Source organism: Squalius cephalus (assembly GCF_949319135.1).
Source record: "Squalius cephalus genome assembly, chromosome: 21".
Lineage (NCBI taxonomy): Eukaryota > Metazoa > Chordata > Actinopteri > Cypriniformes > Leuciscidae > Squalius > Squalius cephalus.
In genome coordinates, this window is record NC_137142.1 from 33,930,621 (window position 1) to 33,950,934 (window position 20,314).

Sequence of the window (20,314 nt, forward strand, 5' to 3'; positions counted from 1 at the left end):
GAGAAATGTCATGTAGTTGCTAAGTTATTTTAGTGATAAAATCGTCAGAGCAGCGCTGACAAAAATGTATTCATTTTGCAGACGTTTTTATCAAGTGTCTTATACATAATAAAAATGAATAACATTTATTAAATTTAAGTATAAAATACATGTGTTAAATTAAAATTCATTTACTTATTAAATAAATGTATTATATCGAAATAATAAACCAAATTAAATGTTGATTGAGTAAAATGTAAAAGTAAAGCAAATGCAAAAAAGCAGATAAATTATGAAACAGAAGTTAAGAGCTCTGTCTCTTTCCACTCATGTTTTCCCTCTCAGATGAGGTCAAATGCATTCACAACATGTCAAGTCATTTATACTCGACATAAAGTGCTCAACCATATCTATAATGAAATTATCAGGAGCAAAATACTGATTTATAGAAACTTTTTACATTTCTCTGACAACTAATGAAGATTTGCAGATATTAACGGAATTTTTTGCAAAGTTATTAAGACAAAACTGATCAATTCAAATGAAATAAAAATATTAACATCAACAATTTTTAATATAAATATTACAAATATTTAAAACTACAAATGTACACTATCCATTGACCAGACATGGTTAGGCAGAATAAATCAATGGATCAATCAAACCTGTCTGATCAATCAATCAGGCAAGTTTATGAGCTGAATATCTGCTGAAAATAGAAACATTAATTTATTGCTAATCATGCACCTAAACATGATCACTACTGCACAGATGAATGCAACTGTAAAAATGCATATGAAACTCATTAGTCAACTAGTACCGTTTCGCATAAAATGGTGTGCATTCTTCTTGTCTTATAAATTAAAGTGTCTCTGGTATAGAGAGGTAGAGACAGCTGGAACAGAGGAGTAGTAACTCACCCTGACAGCTTCGTCCATCTCCCATGAATCCCGGCAAGCAGGAGCAGATGTAGTTGGATCCGCCGGTGTAACTACAGCGAGACCGCTCAGGGACGTCACAGTCATGAGTGCCGGTGCGGCACGGGTCCACGGGACGGTGCACTTCTACAGGACAACACAATAAAAACAGTTTATTTTAATCTAATTCAGAAAGTTCAATCACTTATTAGGCAGATTTTGAAACGGGAGTGTCTGAATATCTCCACAGAAATCAGAAATCATACGAGAGATCTCTTAAATATCTCGATCTGGATTCTCCTAGACTGCAGTGAGATTAAATAGAGAGCAAACTGAGACTTTTGCTGAAGTCTACTGCTTCTTAGATGTTTTAGAGAAGAAGAGCCCAGTAATCTCACATGCATTTTCTTTAGAGATCTCAAAAGTGTCTCAAAGTCTGTAATCAGAAGTCACAGATCTCAATCTTAACCCAAACATTTCTCATCAAAGGATCTGAGCTGCTATTGTATTCACATACATTTTAAAATCAATGAGACATCCATTTTCTTTTTCTTTTATATATACATACACTACCGTTGGTTTTGAAGTCTCTTCTGCTCACCAAGGCTGCATTTATATGATCAAAAATACAGTAAAAACAGTGCAATATTATTACAATTTAAAATAACTATTTTCTATGTGATTATATAGTAAAGTGTAATTTATTCCTGTGATCAAAGCTGAATTTTCAGCATCATTACTCCAGTCTTCAGTGTCACATGATCCTACAGAAATCACTCTAATATGATGATTTGATGCTCAAGAAACATTTATGATTATTATCAGTGTTGAAAACACTTGTGCTGATTCATATTTTTGAACAGTAGTGTACAAGTTTGGAGTCTATTTAACAAATGTATCCTGAAAAAAAAAATGGTTTACACTGTTTAAAACAGTTTACACAAAAATATAAAGCAGAATTGTACTGGCAAGGGTCAGATATCTTTACTCTATAACATTATGGTGAAAAAACAAAAAGACTCTACTGAGTATAAGAAAACTCAATGGATAAATGACTTGCAAACAGATATCTCAGAGGAGGACTGGAGAGAGGTGTGCCCTAGAGCACAACTTCTAACAATAAACACCCATCTCAAACTGATTCAATATAATTGGATTATGAGGACTTATGTTACTCCGGAAAGACTGAATAAGATGAATCCAAATATTCCTGTGTTAAATGTAATGTCGAAAAGGGCACCTTATTTCATTGTCTGTGGGACTGCCCTGAGATACGAAAGTTCTGGAATGAAGTTGTAAAAAGTTGTAAAACTGACAATCCTGCACTTTGCATTCTTAATTTGTATCCAAAGGACTGTATGTTAAACCGCAAAGAGAGGAAAATTACAGACTTGTGTTTAGTACAAGCTAGACGCTTGATTTCTCTCTGTTGGAAAGATGTCAAGAGCCCTTCTGTTGGTCGCTGGCTGAAAGAACTATCAGCATGCCTTATCCTTGAAAAGTTAAAGGGATAGTTCACTTTGAAATTAATTTTTGGTATGTTTTAGCTTACCTGAAGGGCATCCAAGATATAGGTGTCTTTTTTTCCGCAGTAGTTTCAATTTTGATATTTTTAGGTCAAACCGTTCTTGTCTGTCAGTCCTTTAATGCAGGTCTATGGTCACTGTCTCAAAGAGCATGCACAGAGTCCAAATTAAACAATTCCCCATCGTAAGTACACATTGATGGCCTAAGATACGAAACGAGCGGTTTGTGTGAGAAAACGAACAGTATTTATATCGTTTTTACCTCTTATACACAGCCACGTCCAAGTGATCTGAGGGCGCGGGCGCTTCCTGCTGTGTGACGTGTGCGCAGACTGGTGCATAGATATATATACACTAGATGTCGCCTTAAAGACATTCGTTCCAATGAACTGCCGTAGACAAGGCGACATCTAGTGTATATATATCTATGTACCAGTCTGCGCACACGTCACACAGCAGGAAGCGCCCGCGCCCTCAGATCACTTGGACGTGGCTGTGTATAAGAGGTAAAAACGATATAAATACTGTTCGTTTTCTCACACAAACTGCTCGTTTCGTGTCTTAGGCCATCAATGTGTACTCACGATGGGGAATTGTTTAATTTGGACGATGGGGAATTGTTTAATTTGGACTCTGTGCATGCTCTTTGAGACAGTGACCACAGACCTGCATTATAGGACTGACAGACAAGAACGGTTTGACCTAAAAATATCAAAATTGAAACTACTGCGGAAAAAAAGACACCTACATCTTGGATGCCCTTGAGGTAAGCTAAAACATACCAAAATTTAATTTCAAAGTGAACTATCCCTTTAACATACACAATGAAAAATAAATCAGCCGAATTCAATGAGACCTGGAATCCCTTTCTTGCATTCTTGGAGAACTGTGAAGTTGAGGAAACTCTGGAAACTTGAAGGCGATATGTCCCTAACTGTCGATACCTCCTAAGCTGTGTATGATTATATAATGTCGTTACCCAGTTTTTTTTATTTATTTTTTTATTTTGGGGGGGTGGGGGGAGTGGATTCTTTTATTAGTTTGACTGTTATATGCTTTGTTAAATGTATCAACATGTATTCTTGTAAACTGTTCAAATTCAATACATACATGTTTATAAAAAATATATAAAGCAGCACATTTTATTCATATCAATAACAATAAATTGTGTTAAAATAAGGTGCTATGTTGTATATTTATTTTTCTTGTCAATACAATCAGGCCAATAAAGTATTCTAAATTGAGAAATAATGAGAGATAATGAGCTTCAGATGAGCGACATCCTCTATGGGGAATTTCTTCTGTGGTCTTTTTCTTCTCAGAAACATCAGAAGTAAGAGACTCTGACTTAAATATCCATTTGCTTTCCATTTAATCTCAATCTTGTCTTGGAAAAACAAATGCGATTTGTTTTATTTTCCCCATGAAAATCAAGTTTATGCCCCCAGTTTCAAGTCTAGTCTCAGACTAAAGGCATGTTTGATCTGTTTTAACTGAAAGCTACTTAAAATATATCAGTGCCATTGTTTTATCTCAAGATTCACGGCAGTAATGTTTTGTTTTTTTCTAAGGCACATTTATAAAGGGTACTTAAATGTCCTAATTGAACTAAGGCCAAATCCTGGTTTATTCTAAGCCCTGTCTGTGAAACCAGTCCATGGCTTCTTTAGATGTTAGATGTTTTTACAATGTGGACATTTTATGATGCAAATGGACTGAATTTAGCTTTATAATCTAAATAGAGGGGAATTTTGTCAACAAATACAGATGATGATGAATACAAGCAGACATAAACATGTACTGACTCACATACCAACACATGTCTGTCCATCACTAGCGAACTGGAAGCCGTCATGACACTCGCAGCGAAACGTTCCCGGCTGGTTGTTGCAGACGGCGTTCGGCCCACAGATCTGAGGGGTTTCCCTGCATTCATCGATGTCTAATGAGAAAAGGAAAACAAACTAGACTTGCTGAAATGGGCTTTAGTGAGTACTTCCACGACCACTTTAATGCTATCATAAACAATAGACTTCCTCATAGTCACATTCCCACGGATCACTAACGATGATACCATCGGTTCTCATAATTGCATCTTTTTAAGATAACATCTGTCCCGTTTTTGTGCAATTTCCTCTAAGCATCAAGGGATGGGGCACATCCTTAGAGGTCTGGGGGAATATTTAAGTAGACACAGAGACAATTTTGACGTCTGGTTAGAAGATTGCTTTGGAAATGACCCCGTTAGGAAGCCATGCTCTACTTTCATGAAGAAAATTAGGAGGGAAATCCGTTTTAGGAGGGAAATTAAATAGGAAATGGTTTTAATTGAAACAATACACTAAAGATAGATGTAATTTTGGTAATATCTCTGCTTATCCCACAGCACCGTACCATTGCAAGTCCTTCCATCTCCAGCAAAGCCCGAGGCACAGTCACATGTGAACTGGTTTCCTTGTCCGGGTCTGCATACGGCGTTAGTATCGCAGCCGTGTCTCCCGGTGAAGCAAGCGTTCTCTTCCGTCTGTCCACCTGTGGATTTTATATAAGAATCAACTATTATGAATATGCATTCAATTTAAAGGGATAGTTCACCCAGAAATGAAAATTCTGTCATCGTTTTCTCACCCTCGTGTCGTTTCAAACCCGTAAGTATTTCGTTCATTTTCAAAAACACAAATGAAGATATTTTTAAAGAAACCTGAAAGATTTCTGTCCCTCCATTAAAAGTCTATTCACCCAAAACTCTGACACTTCAAATGTTTAATGTCAAATTTTGCCAATTTTAATATTCAAGTAGGGCCCTATAATTTCCGCGATCACGGAATCGCGGAATTGGCAAATTAACGCGGAATTTCATGGAATTTTTCATATTTGGAATGAAATTCTGTTTTTGTATGGGAGAAGAACGTATGTCTGGGGAAAATGCAGACCGGGGGAAGCAAATCTGTGCGGCACAACCCCTCCCGTCATTGCAGCTCCCCCTCCCCCTTCAAAACAATGAAAGCATGGCGAAGCGGCTCTCCACGGCTCTGCTTTCGTCGCCGAAAAAGTTAAGAAACTCGACGCTAAGCCCTCAGTAGTAGTCCTACAACCTGAATACTTGTTTTAGTAACTTTTGATCAAATGTTTTTGGCTGTTACATGATGACAAAGTCAACTTTAATATCATAACTCAGGGAGAACTTGCTGTATTTTGCCTTGTTTTTGATGCACTTTAATGTACTGTATGGAAAAGATGATTCTTATAGGTACTTTATGTATAACTAATTACGCATTTATAATTAATAAATGTAAATATTAGTTAGGCTAGGAATTTTAGTTGTGTCATCGGAATAGGAATAGAGAATTGTGAATTTTCACTGGTATCTAAAATGTTGGTGTCATACATTACATTATTGTGTGATTTTGTTGATATATTAAAGGTTTCTACATTTTGGATATCTCTTTTTAATCACTCCATAAATCAGAAAAAAACTGTCAACAGCCATAAAAGGCGAATGTTAAATGAACAACTCGCTCTATAAAACCCTTCAGAATATAGATGTGAATAAAACTGCAGAGGAGGAGATTTCTGACTCAAACACACAAGCTTTTAAAGATGTGGATTGTAATCTACCGACTCAAATAGATAAATAGATCATTTTCTTTCGCTAGTCTGAAACAACACTTTATTAAATCCCAAATAGCCTAAAATCTCAAGTGTTTTTGCCAGTGGGTAAATATTTTCTCAGATCATCCCTCACCGCAGTGTTGTTTTTGGCAGCCCTTTTAGTTTTAGTCTTAGTCTTAGTCTTTTGGACGAAAATGCTTTTTAGTTTTAGTCACATTTTAGTCACTTATAAACTTGATAGTTTTAGTCAAGTTTTAGTCGACAAAAACACAAAAAGGTTTTAGTCAAGTTTTAGTCGACGAAAACGCAAAAAGGTTTTAGTCAAGTTTTAGTCAATTTTAGTAAAAAAAAAAAAGAAAAGAAGTAGTCTTTAACAAATTAATTTAGGTTTAAAAGTATTGGAAATGGGCTTAGGTTTGACAGGTTGTAGCAAGTGTTGAAATTCATAAAACAACAGTTAACCTTAAAACTTTTGCATAATAAACTAGACTTTCTCATTGATGGAGATGCAGTGCTGCCAAGCTGTACTTCATTGTCGCATTGGGCAGAAACCTTTTATCCCCATATTTCAAGTTATATTTTTTCCATGAATTGATGCTCTTCTAAAATTTCAGCACATTGGCTATTTTCACCAGTAATCACAGTAATAAAGGAATGGTTTAAACAGCAAAAAACTTTGAGCTACTACAACATTACACACAGATAAAGTGGTAACAGTGGAATCACTGTTTTACTCCAAAAAAGCCAGGAATAAAAACGTTCTTACTTTGGCAATTGTGGCTTTATTATATAATTAGTTAAATAATAATTTATGTTATAATTTATGTTATAATCTAAGTTATATAATAATTATTACTTGTACCAATTAGCCTACTAAACTAATGCTCGGACACACTCGGTCTCTCTCGCGCACTTTCGGTCTCTCTCGCGCGCAGACACACTCGGTCTCTCTCGCGCACTTTCGGTCTCTCTCGCGCGCAGACACACTCGGTCTCTCTCGCGCACTTTCTGTCGCTCACGCAGTTCGTTTCGCTTTTGTCCAGTCCGGCGCCAAAACAGACAGATTTCACGCAAAATAGGCAGAAATGACATGCATTGTGAATGTCAGACTTATAATAATTTTCGTTCCGTCTCGTCTCGTCAACGAAAACTCGAAAACGTCTCGTCATGTTTTAGTCAACTTAGAGCCATTTTTAGCTAGTCATCGTCGCGTTATCGTCATAAAAAAAGGTGCGTCAACGAAATCATTTCGTTATCGTCATCGTTGACGAAAACAACATTGCCTCACCGTTGATGTCTCCGATCTTGTTACTCATGGCATAACGCAAGAGCTGTTCGTTCACATCGTACATGACGAACACCTGGTCGACGCTGAGCATCTGTGCGGACGGCGTGGCTCTGGCGGGCTCGTCGTGCTGGCAGCCCTGAAACGTGATGGTTTCTCTGACGCTGTAGCTTCTGCTCTGGGTCGAACCGTCCTGATGATTGATCGTATACTCCCGTGTCGATGAAGAGGAGATCACTGACAGGAAGAGACACACACATGCATCAATAGGCTTCACAAAAGGACTTGAATAAAGGAAAAATAATAATCACAATTTTTTTAATGTTTTAATGTGAGTCTCTTCTGCTCACCAAGGCTGCATTTATTTGATCAAAAACACTGTAGAAAATTATTAAATATTATTACAATGTAAATCATCTGTTTTCTATGTGAATATATTATAAAGTGTAATTTATTCCTGTGATCAAAGCTGAATTTTCAGCATCATTACTCCAGTCTTCAGTGTCACATGATCCTTCAGAAATCACTCTAATATGATGATTTGATGATCAAGAAACATTCATGATTATTATCAATGTTGAAAACAGTTCATATTTTTGTGGAAACTGTGATGCATTTTATTTTTCAGGATTATTTGATGAATAGAAAGTTCAAAAGAACAGCATTTATTTGAAATAGAATCATTTGTAACATTATAAATGTCATTACTGTCACGTTTGATTAATCTAATGCATCTTTGCTGAAAAGAAATCTTACTGAACCCAAACTTTTGAACGGTACCGCAGATAGAAATGCATGCATTTCTTTTTCTCTTTTTCTCCTGATGCTTTTAAAGGGTAACACCCCCAGCGGAGACAGAGGGGACGAACCGAGGGCGGGGCTGAGCGGGAGGGCGTGTACATGAGACCCGCAGTGACAGAGTGATTGACAGCTGTCAGACTCTCAAAGATGGAGAGTGACTGGAGTGACGCCAGAAGAATTGCAACAGAGCGGTCATTTGAAGTAGAGTCAAACCTCTGCAACTGATCCAGAATGCTCTTTAACAAGCCGAAGAGAGCACACGTCACTCCTCTCCTCACAAAATTGCACTGGTTGCCAGTTGCTGCTCGGATAAAATTCAAGTCACTGACGTTTGCCTATAAGACAACCACTGGCTCTGCTCCCTTTTACTTTAACTCATTACTTCAGACTTATGTGCCATCCAGAAACTTGTGCTCTGCAAGCGAACGACGTCTTGTGGTGCATCATCTCAAAGTGGCACAAAATCTCTTTCTCGGACCTTCACCATGACTGTTCCTGCTGGAGGAATGATCTAACTCAACCAGAGCGGCCGAGTCCGGAGCCACGTTCAAGAAACGGCTGAAGACGCTTCTTTTTCGACAGCACTTGATCCAGTAATACTAACACTTTCTCTTCTATTCTATTATTTAAAAAACAAAAAAACAAAAGTTAACATGTACTGCGTTAGATTAAACTGAGAAGGGTCATAGCACTTGCATATTGCTGTCCTACTGTTAGTTTAAATGCTTCTATTGTTCTCATTTGTAAGTCGCTTTGGATAAAAGCGTCTGCTATATGAATAAATGTAAAAGTAAATGTAGAGGACTTTTCTCCCCCACCTTCACCTAAAGTGGAGGAGGGTGAATTGTCTGTGGACACAGGGCTGGAGCCATATCAATTCTTAACTCTTAAAGGTTGTGGGGTGGGCAGCTAGCGGATCGTTAGGAAAGATTAGATGAATGTGATCATTTATGTTTGGGCCTTTTTTGGGCCTGAAATCGCTGATACAACCTTTAACTCCCAATGCCGACGCTGCTAGCGAAGGGCATGGTGAGCTCGTGCCAGGGCTGTGGGTAGTGAGCCGTTGGCAGAGCCAGCATACGTCATACGAAGAAACAACTTCCAATAGGAAAATTCAACTGCAGTAGCCGGCGTTCAACTTGAGGAGGGCAGCACTCAGACGTTTATACACCATATGTGACCCTGGATCACAAAACCAGTCTCGAGTCGCACGGGTATATCTGTGGCAATAGCCAGCAATACATTGTATGGGTCAAAATTATAGTTTTTTCTTTTATGCCAAAAATCATTAGGATTTTAAGATCATGTTCCATGAAGATATTTAGTCAATTTCCTACCGTAAAAATATATTTTTGTGAGTGAATGCAACACAATCACGAACATAATTGAACAACTTTAAAGGAGATTTTCTCAATGTTTTGATTTTTGTGCACCCTCAGATTTCAGATTTACTAATAGTTGTATCTCGACCGAATATTGTCCTATCCGAACAAACCATACATGAATTGAAAGCTTATTTATTCAGCTTTCATATGATGTATAAATCACAATTGAAAAAAATTGACCCTTGTGACTGGTTTTGTGGTCCAGAGTCACATATTGTAGAATTAAAATACTTTATGTCAAAACATTTACTCGCGTCATTGAACGGCACTACTAAAGCCCCAGTCTTATAGACCATTAACTAAAAAAAGTTGTTTTAGGGTTTAGTTACTCTTTAAGCACTATTGCAAACTGAAGTGCAAAGGATACACAGTTTTATCTGAATGTTTTCTCATTCTTGTGCTGTGAATGATGGGAAATCATGCATGTTTGACTCACAGTTGCTGCTGTACTGGTAGATCTCGTTGTAGGCGTCGATCTGAACCTTGGCTCCCTGAGGAACCTCGGGAATCTTTCCTTCGAGTCTGGTGTCGACCGTCAGGTGGTCGTGCTCGTCGATGCCTTTGAACTCCTGAGAGATGGTCAGCCTCTCTCCGCCCGGCTGGAAGGTCACATCGGCCCGACGCTTGAACTCTCCGCCTGAGAGATGGGAGTGTGAGGCTGGATTTCCATCAAACATTTCAACTCAAACCAATGTGTCAAAGCAAAAAGTGTTTACACACTAGAGTTTTCTGAATTGATTTTAAATGGGATGGTGTGTCGTATAATATTTGCTGTATTCCGGCTTGAACTGAAACTGATCTGGATCTTTCTGCACCATCTCTATACGCTATTATGTTAAATAGAGGATATTTGCACTAAGTGAAAATAGTTGTTAGATGTTATTTATACTTAGTGCAGATATACACATTTTCATATGCATATTTCATAATAGAAAATAAGAGGATTACAAAATCTCTATGAAAGAAATACATTTAATTATTTATGTAAATCTGGGGTTTTAAATCTTTTAGATGCCATGGACCCCAAATCTAAAATTTAAAAGGCAGCTATTTATGTATATATATTTATAATATCATTTAGTTCATACTACACAATGTTGTGATTTTTTTTCTTCTCACTGTAGTATCGTACTGTTAGATGCATTATTTATTTATTTGTTTACTGTAATCATAATTTCAATTATTTACTTATTAATTTAAAAATATATTTATTTAATCTTGTTTTTGTTTTTTATCATTTAATAATTTTTTACATTGTTTTTCTCGAAACTTTTTCATGTACCCCCTTAGCACTGAAAAAGCTTGTTTCCACCGTGGAATATAAAATAAAAAAGGTATTTTCAACTTTTTATCTTACGATTCTGACTTTATAACTTCCATTTCACACAAGAAAAAAGTCAGAATTGTGAGTGACTTTTTTTCTCTCCAAAATTGTGAGATATAAACTCGCAATTGCAAGTTATATAATCCGAATTGTGGTACATAAATGTCAGGACTGCGAGATCAAGTCATAAAAAGTCATAATAACCTTTCAGATTTTTTAATTCGGAAACAAGCTTCCATAGAAAACCCCCTGATCATTTAATTTACATTTTCTTTTCATTTGATATAACACTACCATTTAAAGTGAGATAGATTTTATCGACAACAATAATAATTCGTCACATTTATATAGCACTTTTCATATGGAAGTGGGAATCTCCTCAACCACCACCAAAGACTTCTCTCTATATGAAAATCTCACCAATGATGCTGAAGCCATTCTTAAAGCCCGGCTGCTGAAGTGCAAAAGCCCATCCGATGACCCCCCCGACGAACGACAGCGGCTGAAGAGAGAAGCCCACGATCGCTGGGATGGCGCTGATGGCCACATACGCTCTGCCGTCGTTAACCACCACATACGAGTGGAGATCGTTACTGGCGAAGTCCACCGGCACCGGCGAGTTTCCCACGAACACCCTGCCGCTCACTTTACCATTCATCCTCTGAGGGATCCCTGTGAAAGATGGTTCAGATCTCATTATGACAGAGGGTTTTCTCAGGACTCAACACAGCACCAAATCTGTATACAAGTAACAAAAATGTCCTTTGATACATTTCAAATTTGACATCTATTAATATCACCATAAATGGCATAGACTCAAAAATATAATGAAGATGAGACTGAAGAGGAAAAACAGCAAATGGAAAAAGGAACATGGAGTTAATATTGTGTTAGTTTTAGTCATATTGTAATCAAGTAACAGATTCATGTTTTGTCCCAAAATATGACAGACTTTGATGTCAGCAACTTCACTGAACAAAATCGTAAACGCAACACTTTTGTTTTTGCCCCCATTTTTCATGAGCTGAACTCAAAGATCTAAGGCTTTTTCTATGTACACAAAAGGCCTATTTCTCTCAAATATTGTTCATAAATCTGTCTAAATCTGTGTTAGTGAGCACTTCATTGCCGAGATAATTCATCCACCTCACAGGTGTGGCATATCAAGATGCCAATTAGACAGCATGATTATTGCACAGGTGTGCCTTAGGGCTGGCCACAATAAAAGGCCACTCTAAAATGTGCAGTTTTACTGTATTGGGGGGGGGTCCGAACACCAGTCAGTATCTGGTGTGACCACCATTTGCCTCACACAGTGCATCCTTCGCATAGAGTTGATCAGGTTGTTGATTGTGGCCTGTGGAATGTTGGTCCCACGATTTTTTTTATATAAAACAATATTTTATCTCAAAGGGATTCAGCTAACAAAACATTTTTTAGAGTCTAATTTATTTTGCTGTCCTAAATCTATATATATATATATATATATATATATATATATATATATATATATATATATATATATATATATATATATATTCACATTTGCACAGGCTGTCAGTGATCATAACCCATCATACGAAAAACAATTCTATAATAGAAATGAAAGCAATAATAACTGAACTGAAGTCCATTAGATAGAGACATTACCGTCAGATACGCATTGAACCCCATTGCCGTAGTATCCAGGCTTACACTGGCAGCATCGTCCACTCAGATTACATTCGCCAAACTTGGAGCATCTGTGCCCGCCACATTCCCCGGAGTTGTATGTAAATACTGTACGCAAAGAATAAGAGTCATTCGGGCTCAAGAAAAGTACAAAGTTGTTCATTATTAATAAATAAAGCATTCATGCTGACCGTCCACCTCGATGTCCTCATTCTCGATTACCACGACCTGGGGATCTTGAGGCGTGAACTGAACCGTGTGCACTTGAATGGGAGGAGGGTGTTCTGGATGATGGTAAACTCCATCCAGGTTCTCCTGTTGGATGTCGGGATAGACCTGGACTTGCTGGTTGTGTGTTTCTGTGGTCCTGAACGTGTGGGAATCCGGGGGAAAATCTGGCACTTCCCCAGGGGCGACGTTCGTAAAGTGAGGGGACGTCCCAATCTCAAACACCCAAACGCCGCGCTTCCCGGAGTTAGTCTGCCTGGAAAGCACATTCAACACCAGTATGGGAAAACGTGCTCAAAGTACATTGACACTTCTGAACAGTGGACAAGCCACCGAAACATTATTAAATCACCTAAACATTTAAATCCAGTCATTATTTACACTTACATTTAAAGGTGCTCTAAGCGATGTCACGCGTTTTTTAGGCCAAAACATTTTTTGTCACTTACAGCAAACATCTCCTCGCTATCCGCTAGCTGCCTGTCCCCTGAACACACTCTAAAAAAACACGGTCTCTGTAGACAGCCCAGGCTCCACAAATGGCAACAAAAACAAACTGGCCCAGCCTGGACCACGAAACATAACAAACTGTTCCAGCCAATAACCAACAAGAAGGATTTGGGGGTGGGGTTTGGGGGGTTAGTGCGTGGATGAGGAGGAGGGAGGGTCTAGCTAGCCTCCGTTTTGTTTGACAATACTTTCAACGTCAACAAGAAGTGACGTCACCCAACATCGCTTAGAGCAGCTTTAATCATTTAGCAGACGCTTTTATCCAAAGCGACTTACAAATGAGGAGAACAATAGAAGCAGTGAAACTAACAACAGGACAACAATATGCAGGTGCTATGACTCTTCCCAGTTTAGTCTAACGCAGTACATGTAAAAAAATATATATATATGTATTTTTTATAAATGGATATAGAATAGAAAAGAAAGTATTAGTATTAACACTGTTATTTATTTTCTGTGGGACATAAATGGAGAAATCTTCATATCGTTCTTTTCTGTCAAGCTCCAAAAAGTGCAAAAACTACCATAAGGCTCAATAAAAGCAACTCACACTGCAAAAATAAATAAAATAAAAAAAATTCATTATAAATATCTAAAAATTCTTAAATCAAGCTATATTTACTTGAGATGTTAAGTCTTGCTTTCATTTTCACAGAAGAAAGATTTTAAACATGAAAGAGAGTAAATGATGGCAATATTTATGGTGAACTATCCTTATGAGACCAACACAAACCGCAACCGTACTTACTCAGCTAAGTTCCTGACCGATGCCTCGGTGTCGTCTGTGATGCGATAGTACGGTCCTTGTCTCTTGGAGAAGACTAAGTATCTCTCCTGTCCTTTACTGAAGCCGGCGTGCATCGTGAAGCTGTTGCCTGTGCTCGTGAACTGCATCGACTCTCTCGGGTACAGGAGTATCGCGTACGACATCGTCTCCACAGAAGCAATGACCAGTTGAAACGTATTTCGCTGTGAGGTTAAACGACATGATTTATTAACGCATTTTATACTATCAATTGAATCCAAGACGTCAGAAGTCATTCATTTTCAATTAGAGTCAATGATTTGATTAAAAAACTTATTTTACTGTAACTTTTCTCATTTTCATTTAGCTTAAGTTGAAGTACTTAAATAAAATTATTAAAACTAAAAACGATACCTACATATAAATATAAATAGATCTAAAAATTAAGAAAAATAAAAAAACACAACAAAAGGATTAAAAATAAAATAAAAAATTTAAAAATTTCATAATATTAAAATAAAACTTGTACAAAATTGTTAAAATAAAATAATAAATATATTAAAATTATTATTATTTTAATAATTAAGATTAGATTCATTTTAAAAATGCACACTCTTGTGTAGAAAAGGACTACATTAATTCCATTAAACCTTTATATAAAAAGAGTAAATACTCAGTCAAATGTGCACTAAAATCAACAGAAAGTGAGTTGAAGTTTGTGATGGTTTAGAGAATAAAGTCCAAAATTGTATGTTAGATGCGATTAATTGCAATTAAACACTTAGTATATTAATTACACTAAAGTAACACAGGAGTTTTTCCACTTGTTTTTAACTCCTTATATTAAAAAGAAGTGAAAGGGTTCAGCCATTTTTGTTCAAAATACAATCCAATATGAAGCCTTAAAATCTTATGCAATTATGCTTTAATTGTGGCTTAAAGTGCATTTACTGCCACTTAAATTTTTTGATATTTAAACTGTAAAATAAGGAATAGGAATGTGATCTTTGCAGTGCGAGCGAGTTTGATACATGCATTGATAGTCATAATACGATGCATTATTCTTATGCTCAAAACCCACTCTACACAAGTGTGTAACAAAAATACAAGATTGATGTATGGTTTGTTAGGATACGACTATTTGAAAATCTGGAATCTGAGGGTGCACAAAAATCGAAACATGATAAAATCACAAAAAAGTTGTCCATTTATGTTGGCGATTGTGCTGCATTCACTCACCAAAATAAATGTTTTATATATTTACGGTAGGAAATTGACAAAATATCTTCATGGAACTTAATACTTAACTTTACTTAATATCCTAATGATTTTTAGCATAAAAGAAAAATCAATCATTTTGACCCATACAACGTATTGTTGGCTATTGCCACAAATATACCCGTGCGACTGGTTTTGTGATCCAGGGTCACAATTAAAAAATGCATGATAAAATTACTGTAACGGCCCACAAATAAACTGAACCTCACTCTTCCGGTGTGTTCCAGGCCGTCTCCTCTGCTCTCAGCCCTATGATAGGCCACATCCACCCATGTGACCACCAGCGCGTGGATGGGATTCACCGTATCATCCTCGGGAAAGGCTCTGTTGATGTGATCGGCCGCCTGTTGGAGAAGAGCAGGACTCGAGTCCTGCCGGAAGAAGACCTTTCCTACGCCGTCGCTGGTGTCCAGGTCGCCTTGTAGAGCAGCGATCATCTTAAAACTGGCCGGCATGTTGCCCAGGTACTCTGACTCTCCTGTCGGCTTCTCCAGGGCAGCAAATCCATTGGTGTTGATCTAGATGTGAGATATAATAGTAATACTAATATTACAGAAGAAGATACTAATGATGGGAATCAATAACCATAACTAAAATATGTTTAACTATTTGTGCTACTGTATAAGTTTGGTACCATTCTGGGCATTATTAGTGGAGTAATTAACGAGATGCATCATAGAATCCATTAGCGCCTGCACTAAACCATCCGGCTGATCTCTCTAAATAAGCTCTAACTTTAATAATGTTCGACCAAGGGGAAAAAGGCTTCTGGGGGGGTGTTTGGCTCGAGGTCATGGTGCAAAGGACCCTCGGTTGATTTTACTCCGAACCATCTCTTTAATAATGTTTAATAAAAGAATAATAATAATAGTAGTAATAATAAATAGTAAATACATATTCACGTGTGTAGAAAAGGGCTATATAAATTCCCAATTTTTCTCATGCTACTGCAATCTTTAAGACTTATATCAAAACAAAATAAGTAACCTTTAAAAGAGTAAATACTCAAATGTGCACTAAAATCAACAGAAACTGAGTGTGTGTTTGTGATGGTTTAGGGAATAAAGTCATTAAACACCCACACACACACACACACACAGTGTAAAAACACAGAAACTATTTGTTTTAAACTAAAACAACACTCTGAACATGCAATGTAACACAAATGACAACAAAATGCACATTTTAAACTGATGTGTGACTTATTTTGTAGATAATAGGATATCAAAGAACTCGAGTGTCTCTAAATCCAGACTATAACGTCAAATATGTTGTAACTCTGATAGTAAAATCCTCAAAGCCTATTCAGCAAAGACAAAGTAAAATCAGACAAATGCAAAGGCCTAATCATGGTCTTATTCTTGACCAGATTCACTGATCCGGTATTATGGCTAAAGCATGTTGTTTCTGTGCCATAACGTCACCCAAGAGAATTACAAAATGATTGTTTTCAAAGAGGTTTCCGGGTGGGTCATCCTGGTATTGTTTCATGAATACTCTGTACGTCAATATATGTTCACATACTGCAAGTTGCTTTGGATAAAAGTGTCTGCTAAATCCATAATGCATACTATATAGGGCTACATTCAGGCACAGGGACTGTATTTAAACCTTTTTGGAAATTAAATAGTATCATCTCAGCATATTCATCTGAGAAAAAAGCGCGTTTTAAAACAAAGTTTAACATGAGTGCAGTTTGTAGTTAAGAATGAATGAAGAAAAGTAGAAAAAATAGCGGTTTAATGAGGAATGCAATGGATGTTTTAATAGTTTGTACAATGAATGTTCAACACCTCACTAAAACAGATGTGCGTGCTTTGTTGCATTCTGACAACATCTGGAAATGCAGTCAAACACATGCACTTTTATTCAGCAGGAGATCCTATAAATCCTGAAGGAAACATCTCATTCCTTCTTGTGACTTTGCCATTCATTCATAATCTGCTCTAAACACTGGAGTTTTGTCAACTACAAATCAACAGAAATGTTATGTTATGTTATGAAAAGATGCAATGTATTCTGCTCAAATAAAAAGAGTTCATGGTAAGAACCACAACAGCTCAAAAAGAATTGCTTGTCCTGGAAAGGAAATTGGCAAAGGAAACCTGTGGGAAAGGAAGCATTCAAGGGATTGTAATTATGAATGTTATTGTTAGTCAAGTCCTCTGAGAAAATTCTCCATAAAGATGTACGAGTCCTCCAACCACATTTAAAACGGTCTGTGAGTCAATCCACCCGATCAATACACATATGCAGGAATGTGTCTGGAGTATTTTAACTACAGAATCACTCATGAGAGCAAAACTGACTCTTTACTTTTGAGATAAACATTCCTACTCTAATAGTTAATGATTCATCAATGCAATCAATCACTCAATTCTCAGTGAATAAAATCACATCTTTGTCCTACATTTGTTCTCATTGCATATTGCATGCATAAAATAACATCTATTCTGTATAAAATGCCAAAACAATAATTTACACTCCGCATACTATATTAATAGTGACAGATCAGTCGACTGGATAATAAACCAGCGTTCAGTAAGCAAACCTGAAATAACTCAAAACCTTGTTAAATGATCTGTTACTCAATTAGCACTGGAACACCACATTTCTATTTTAGGAGGAGGATAATGAGCTGTTTGTGTGTGTTGCCTGTTTCATTGCCAAATCTGCTGCTATTGTACTTGCACTGTGTCAATAAAAGAAAACATGGCAGAAACAAACAGCAAAGCGTTTGCAATGTGAACCTATAATACTTTTTTCTGTTTACTTTGGAAAACACCCTGACTGATCTACAAACAGTAGACACATATAATGTTGCCACTGGACAGCTGTGTGTGTGTGTGTGTGTGTGTGTGTGTGTATGCATTATGTATGTATGTATGTATGTATGTATGTATGTATATATATATATATATATATATATATATATATATATATATATATATATATATATATATATGTGTGTGTATATATGTATATATATATATATATGCGTGTGTGTATGTATATGTATAAAATTAAATATGTGTGTATGTATGTATGTATTAAATATGTGAGTGTAATAAATGCTGAGTTGTTTCAACCCAAATGTGGGTCAAACATGGACAAACCAACTATTGGATTTTTTTTTTTAAATAAACTTTTAACCCAACGGTTGGGTTTGTCACTATTTGACCCAAATTTGGGTTTAAACTACTTTTTTAGAGCTTTTTTATAGTTTATACACACACACACACACAACTTGCATCCTGAAGGGCAATTTTACGAACATAACGCATTAATATGGCAATTAAATTTTATGAATGTTGTTCTAGGGTCATATTATTCCTGAATCAGATGCATCACAGTACAGCAGACGCGAATATTATTAATAACTGAAACACTCACGTAAATCTTGTTGAACTGTTCGTCGTAAAAAGTCACGGGCTTTTCCAGAGTGATCTCGTGCGTCTCATCGCTCCCTTCATTAAGAGACTGGTCGCCTGCGTTCCTCCCGAATGGAAAAAGTTCCTGCCGTGTTATCCCGCTAACAGACACTGACAATCCGAATAGCAGGATCCACACTGACCATCTCTGCCCCTGCCGACCCATTTCCAGACCCGAACCGAACCTGAAGCTGCCTGAGAGAGACTGACTGGCTGAAGCTTAAGCGCGTGTCCGAGTGAGGCTCGCGCTCCTCCCTAAAACTGTTACGCTGTCGCTGATGCAGATTATATTGCTTGTGTTACTAACAAAAAGATTAGCAATACACTAATATACCACATGTACAGCACATGTACTAAAGTCCGGGTTTAGCTGTCACCAGAGATGGGCAGTATTTTAATTACATGTATTACTTTTGAGTATTTTGTAATTTGTATTTTCCTTAACAAAAATAAATGAAATGTAATTTGTAATTAAATACTTTGAGAGACTGTAATTTATATTTAAAATACTTTCTTCTTTCAGACGAATACAATCAGAGTTATATTAAAAATGTCCTGGCTCTTCCAAGCTTTATAATGGCAGTGAATGGCTGTTTAAGTTTTGAAGTCCATCAAAGCACATCTATCCATCATAAAAGTGCATCTATCCATCATAAAAGTGCATCTATCCATCATAAAAGTGCATCTATGCATCTATCCATCATAAAAGTGCATCTATCCACCATAAAAGTGCATTTATCCATCATAAAAGTGCATCTATCCATCATAAAAGTGCATCTATCCATCATAAAAGTGCATTTATCCATCATAAAAGTGCATCTGTCCATCATAAATGTGCTCTACAGGCTCTGGAGGGTTAATAAAGGCCTTCTGAAGCGAAGCGATGCGTTCGTGTAAGAAAAATATCCATATTTAAAACTTTAACGACTATAACTAGCTTCCGGCAGACTTTTATTATGGATAGATGCACTTTTATGATGGATAGATGCACTTTTATGATGGATAGATGCACTTTTATGATGGATAGATGCATAGATGCACTTTTATGATGGATAGATGCACTTTTATCATGGATAGATGCACTTTTATGATGGATAGATGCACTTTTATGATGGATAGATGCATAGATGCACTTTTATGATGGATAGATGCACTTTTATGATGGATAAATTCACTTTTATCATGGATAGATGCACTTTTATCATGGATAGATGCACTTTTATGATGGATAGATGCACTTTTATGATGGACAGATGCACTTTTATCATGGATAGATGCACTTTTATCATGGATATGCACTTTTATGATGGATAGATGCACTTTTATCATGGATGGATGCACTTTTATGATGGATAGATGCACTTTTATGATGGATAAATGCACTTTTATGATGGATAGATGCACTTTTATAATGGCTAGAGGCACTTTGATGAACTTCAAAACAATATACCCATTGACTGTCATTATAAAGCTTGGAAGAGCCAGGACATTTTTTAATATAACTCTGATTGTATTCTTCTGAAAGAAGAAAGTCATATACACCTAGGATGACGTCAGGGTGAGTAAATCATGGGCTAATTTTCATTTTTGGGTGAACTATCCCTAGGACCATAGACATAAAA

General features: G+C 36.8%; 1 protein-coding gene across 1 annotated transcript in view; it reads right to left on the minus strand.

Moving 5' to 3' along the window:
* The window catches only part of nid1a (nidogen 1a), a 43,242-nt gene extending 24,294 nt beyond the window's left edge, over positions 1 to 18,948 (minus strand). Inside the window, exons 1-11 of the mRNA XM_079855639.1 lie at positions 18,655 to 18,948; positions 15,471 to 15,779; positions 13,987 to 14,207; positions 12,692 to 12,984; positions 12,480 to 12,608; positions 11,250 to 11,501; positions 9,942 to 10,142; positions 7,323 to 7,556; positions 4,817 to 4,954; positions 4,236 to 4,364; positions 900 to 1,043 (exon numbers count right to left, since the gene is read on the minus strand). Coding sequence (XP_079711765.1) covers positions 900 to 1,043; positions 4,236 to 4,364; positions 4,817 to 4,954; positions 7,323 to 7,556; positions 9,942 to 10,142; positions 11,250 to 11,501; positions 12,480 to 12,608; positions 12,692 to 12,984; positions 13,987 to 14,207; positions 15,471 to 15,779; positions 18,655 to 18,858 — 2,254 coding nt within the window. The 5' untranslated portion in view covers positions 18,859 to 18,948. The remainder of the gene's footprint in view (positions 1 to 899; positions 1,044 to 4,235; positions 4,365 to 4,816; positions 4,955 to 7,322; positions 7,557 to 9,941; positions 10,143 to 11,249; positions 11,502 to 12,479; positions 12,609 to 12,691; positions 12,985 to 13,986; positions 14,208 to 15,470; positions 15,780 to 18,654) is intronic.
* Between the last annotated feature and the right edge of the window lie 1,366 nt (positions 18,949 to 20,314).